Genomic DNA, 5,777 nt, shown 5'->3' with positions numbered 1-5,777 from the left:
GATATGGGAATTAATGAATGTTCGTGATGGGGTTTGTCAGAGGGTCTTCGAATGTCCCATCCTTTTATTTCTATTTGATAGCATCCTAGCTTGAGCTACAATATAAACCATCATGGCAATGGTTTATTGAAAGCCCTTCAATTGTCCATCATCGTCCCTTGTTCCAGACATACACCCTTGTTTTCTAATGAGTCCACCACCATGTTGAGATGCCTTTTAACATGGAAGGGATCAATGCTTTCGAATTTTATGAGTTGAAGTCTTATTCTATGAAGAACAAGAGCTTCATGAGATCAAAGGTTTCTTTGAGCTTACACACCTTTTGGATTACAACCATTGAGTCTCCAAAGACCAATAAATGTCAAATTTCCCTTGATATTGCTAAGTTTAACCCCTGCCACAATGCTAAAAATTTAGCCTGGTTTTTGGTTGAAATCCCCAACCCCCAAGCGTACTGAATCTCCCTTTCTTCATCGAGGCAAAAAACTACCCCTCTTGCTCCTGCCTCCCTATGATTTTAAGTAATTATTACATTCCTCATAATTATTATTTATATAAAGTTTCAATGTGTTTGTGAGGCATCACCACCGATATTTTTTATCATGTTTGTGCGTGTAGAATGTAAAAAGTCATGTGCAAGAGTTGTTGAGGTCTAATATATATGTCACACAGAGGCACATACATAAGTTGCTAAAATTTTCATATAAATTCTAGAACTTGGTGTGTGCACTTGGAACTTTATGAACAAATGTTTTAGATATTTATATTATAGATATTTTATGGTTGGGAAAGAACATTGCATCCACATTTTATGGGGGGGGGATTTGCTCCTTGATTGTTAGTGGTGATGTGAGACAATAAATGGGTGTTACCTTATTGAACTTGTGATAGTCTTTTAAGTTGTTATCTCAGATTGATGCATCGATGCACCAATCCATGAGATATTAAAAAGGTTCACATGTGGCCACTTATATTTGCATTTAAATGAATAAGAGTTTTGGATATTTTCTATTTAATTACTATGTATCCTTTCAAATCTCTACAAATTTGACTTTTGCACTTTCTTTATCACTTATGAAATTTTAATTTGGATGGACACTCAAACTCCTATGTGCTAAATGAATAAGGATAAAGATCATTGGATAGAGTTGCTAAATCAATTTGATTTACAAGAAGGATAACATCCATCTCTATCAATAAATGAGGGGAGAGTACACAAAACTACAATGTTCCATGAAAACTACATAATATAAAATTTAGATTAAAAGAATATTATAATTTTAAAATACTTGTTATATTTAGATGTAAAAGTATCTTCGCAATGTGAAAACAAAAATATATTCAATAAAACAAAATAAATATGTAGTATTCAAATACACAATTTCTTTTAACTAAAAAAACACAATTTTTTTTAAAATAGAACATCACAAATGAAGATATCTATTTTACCAAAACCTCAATATACTTATCCTAATCCTAACTATATTTATAGTGATAAATATTATCATAAACATTATCACATGCAAAGAGAAGAATACTATTCATCCTCTCCATATTTTTTTACTTATGAGGTGTAGACCGATTAATTTATACTTACCATGTTAGAGGTTTAAATCTCGTGAGGAAAGAGTGAGGATGTGAGTTTCCTCTAAGAAAATTAAACTATCCCAAAAAAGATTCTTTAACTTCAGAAAATTCTTATAATAGCATCCCTTTGATGCACATGTGAGTTTCCTTTAAGAAAATTAAACTATCCCAAAAAAAAGTTTTTTAGCTTCAGAACATTGATGCACATAATTGGATATAAAATACATAGATATACACATCAATCATGGTGATAGCCTCCCATCCAAATAACACTAACCTAATTAACAAAAAAAACCTGAAATCCCTTTTAGTTCCACTCATCATTTATTTATTAAAAAAAATAGGTACTGGACGATAAATTCCGCCGGGTTTGCCCCTAGAAATGTCAAAAATAAAAATCTATGAGCGCATGGGCCCCGTATCCGAGACATGAATATTCTAAGAAATGACATTTGAGGTCGGCAAAGATTGGTCATGATCGGTGGGCTGCCATCGTTCACGTGGCATACGCGTACGTGGCTAAGATGGGGTACCTTCGTGTAACGGACAACTCCAACTTTCCGTCTGTTGCACGCCATCTCACTATTTAAACCCTTCTTGTGCCCTTTTTCAAAGCATTCATCACATCCTTTAATCGCGGTACATTACACCGCAGGGGCAGACTTCTTGTTTCCTGAGATATCTTGTTAACTCGCGTTCTAAACCTCAAGAAAGCTTACAATTCAGCTATGATGTCGTCTCAGTCGGATTTCCAGGTTTTGTACATCTTAGCAATTTCTTGTTGCACATATTTTGCATACATTTTTTCAATTGAATACAGAGCCATGCAGGTACCATTGTTGCGATAGCTGACGGATCTTTTGGCTGTGCAGGATGACGGGGAGCAAGGGCTCAGATACCTTGGTTTTTTCCAGGATGCTGCTCAGAAGGCCACGGCTCGTCTTTCTAGTATCTACGGGTATGCCAGAGAGAATTCAGGGCCTCTAAAACAGGGGGTTTATGCCATGGAGGGAGCTGTTAAGTTTTTTGTCATGCCCGTCTACCAGGTGGTCGAGGGAAAGCCTTTGGAGATTCTGCAATTCGCAGATAAAAAGGTATGCCGACCGCCTTTGACTTTCAAACATGAAACCCCAATCAGTTTGCTCTTGATTTTACTCTGGCTCATTAAATTCGTTTCGGTCGCAATCTTAATTCAGAAGAGGACATATCTACAGTAATATGTGGGTTCTGTGACATTTAATTACCGAAAAATATGAATCTAGGTTTTCATTTGGGTTCTTTGTGATTAAATTTACTATAAGAAAAGTAGGGTTTCGTTGGGCTTCATTGTCATTAAATTATCCGGGAAAAGAAAATGATAGGGTTTCTTTTAGGTTCTGACTGAACATTCAATCAGGGCAGTCTGTAATTCTTTTTTTTGTGGTTTTTGGAAGGTGGGTAATGTGATCGATAAGCTTGACAGTTGTGTGCCCCCGGCACTGAAATCACGATCTTATGAATTTTATGGGGCGGCAAAAAGGGCGCCCGAAGTTGCCAGATCCGTCGTAACTGAAGTTCGACAAGTTGGGCCAGTGGAAAAGATCAAAGAAGTGGGGAAGACTCTGTATGCCAAATCTGAACCCTCAGCCAAGAAGTTGTATAATAAGTACGAGCCTGTTGCAGAGAAATGGTGCTTGTTGGCTTGGTACACGCTTCGTCGGTTTCCTCTTGTTCCCCAGGTTGTAGAGGCGCTTATTCCACCAAGTGCTTACTGTGTTGAGAAGTATAATTATGGAGTTCAGTATTTGTCTGATGGGGAGTACCGAGTGGCGGCCTGCCTCCCCATTGTGCCTGTCGAGAAGATTAAAAGCACAATCTACAGGGAATTGGGAAAGAAGGAAGACAAGCAAATCGAAATTGCTCAAGAAAGTGAAGTGAAGGTAGATAGTTCGGATTCTGACTGATAAGTTCTGTTGTGTTTGTCATCGCTTACGACCGTCAATCTAAGCTTTTGGGGCATGGATTTGGAACCGAAGATGAAGATGGCCCTAATGTGTTGCGTGGCTTGGCTTGGTTGTCTTCCGACCGACTTTTACTTCTGTTGGTATAAACCGTTAGTCTGCGATGTTGGTTTTGGTAGTCTGTAACTTTCTGTTATCCACTGTCTAGTGATTGATGTGTGAACTAGTGCAATGGGGATACTTCAATATGATAAGCTGCAGGCTTCATAAAAAAATTTCGTATACTGAGATAGAGGAATACTGTCTGTTTGTTCAATGCACAATTTGTATATTGCTATGAATAGTTTATTTGTAAGGAAGGTCTACGGTGATATGTAAATTACCTTTATGAATAGTTTATTTGTAACCAAGTTTTTCTGTGATTATTCTTGCATGAAATATTTTCACTCATTAGTTACATGTTTAAATAATTTCGGATGCATTAATAGTCCAGTTACATTGCTTTTTTTCTTTTTCAGGAAATTTATGAAAAAGCTGAAAAGCAACGATAAGTAATGGATAATAAACCCTGTATTAGTACTAAACAGTAAATTATATAGCTATAATTACCATCTATAAGAGTTAGATAATATCTAGAAGAGTTAGATAATAAAAAAGATGCATCATACTAGATAATAAAAAAGATCCATCATACTAGATGGATTCAGGAAATGTCACTATCAATGAATCATCAGGAAATATCAATGAATCGAATCATCAGGAAATGTCATTATCAATGAATCATAAAAAATCAATGAATCATCAGGAAATATCAATGAATCGAATCATCAGGAAATGTCATTATCAATGAATCATAAAAAAGCTGATTCACAAAAAAGGAAAATGTCATTATCAATGAATCATCATGGTACAAAATAGTCTAAACTTACCAAAATAGTCTAAACTCGAATCATCATGTGGTATAAATGAATCATCATGATTACAAAATAGTCTAAACTCTTCTTTGGTTTAGAAGTCTCATCACCAACCAAGAAGATGCATCATACTAGAACCATCAATGAATCATCATGGTACAAAAAAGTTCATACTTTTCCTTGGTTTAGAAGTCTCATCACCAACTAAGATATATGAGGTATCACAAGTCTATCAAGTGAGAAAGCATGGAAATATTATTAAAAATTTTCCAGATTTTTGCCTTAACGACCATCTATTCTAAACTTGGGCTATTCTATGACCCTTGACACCAGCATCTATCCTATGACCATCTATTTATAGACACTTGGGCTATTCTATGACATTGACACTTGGGCCAGGCCTCATACTTGGGCTACTATGGTTGAATTAGTTTTGTGCTTTTTATTAATTTATAATTCAATGTAATATTAATAATAAAAATATTAATAATAATTTATAATTAATAATTAATTCTAAAATTAGATGTTAAATAAAATAATAAATATAATATACATAGGAAATGGAAATGGATTTGTAGGCCTTTGTTTCACTAAATGACAATTGGATTTGATTTGTTCAATAAGTGTTTCAAGTGAAAACTCCAATTTATAAACTCTTTACTATTCTTACCTCTTTTGACCTCCTATTTGTCCATTTTGTAGGTTCTATATCCAGCAATCCTACCCTTTCAAAATTGTTTATGAAGAAATTCAATAAAACTTACGGAGTTTTCCCATGATCCCAATTTACTTTTCTAAACTCTACTATTCTTACCTCTTTTGACCTCCTATTTGTCCAATTTGGGTTGAGTTTTGGAGTTTCCCCATGATCCCAATCTACTTTTCTAAATTCTTTACTATTCTTACCTCTTTCGACCTCCTATTTGTCCAATTTGGGTTGAGTTTTGTAGGTTCTATATCCAGCAATCCTACCCTTTCAAAATTGTTTATGAAGAAATCCAATAAACCATCAACTTATTTTTTGGCCCCCAATCTTATATGCACCAAGAAGGAAATCCCCCAAAATCTTATATGCACCAAGAGATTCAAGGCTTCTTTGACCATCACCCAGCCTTTCAGAAGCCATGCATTGTTGAAAAAGCTTTTATCTTCCTCTTAAAGTAGGAACCATAAATATTCAAATAAGCAATTTATTTCCCATGATCCCATTCTACCTTCTCCCATCTATCATCTGGATTTTGATTTTGGTGGAACTAGAAAAGTTTGTTCTTACTTATATAGGAGGAAAATATGTGTCCACAAGACATCTCAAGGCAATAATAATGTGTTTCTCTCT

The 5,777-nt window shown here is 35.1% G+C and overlaps 1 protein-coding gene across 1 annotated transcript; it reads left to right on the top strand.

The window, feature by feature from the left end:
• The first annotated feature begins 2,183 nt into the window (after positions 1–2,183).
• Positions 2,184–3,815, top strand: LOC149232077 (stress-related protein-like). Its single transcript, XM_089379345.1, has 3 exons — positions 2,184–2,342; positions 2,460–2,681; positions 3,021–3,815. The coding sequence occupies exons 1-3, from the start codon at positions 2,316–2,318 to the stop codon at positions 3,528–3,530; spliced, it is 759 nt and encodes a 252-aa protein (XP_089235471.1). The 5' UTR covers positions 2,184–2,315; the 3' UTR covers positions 3,531–3,815.
• The last annotated feature ends 1,962 nt before the right edge of the window (positions 3,816–5,777 follow it).

This window comes from Pinus tabuliformis, chromosome J (genome assembly GCF_031772625.1).
Source record: "Pinus tabuliformis cultivar Carrire ecotype Pingquan chromosome J, CPIR1, whole genome shotgun sequence".
Taxonomy (NCBI): domain Eukaryota; kingdom Viridiplantae; phylum Streptophyta; class Pinopsida; order Pinales; family Pinaceae; genus Pinus; species Pinus tabuliformis.
This window is presented reverse-complemented; position numbering and strand designations above follow the sequence as displayed.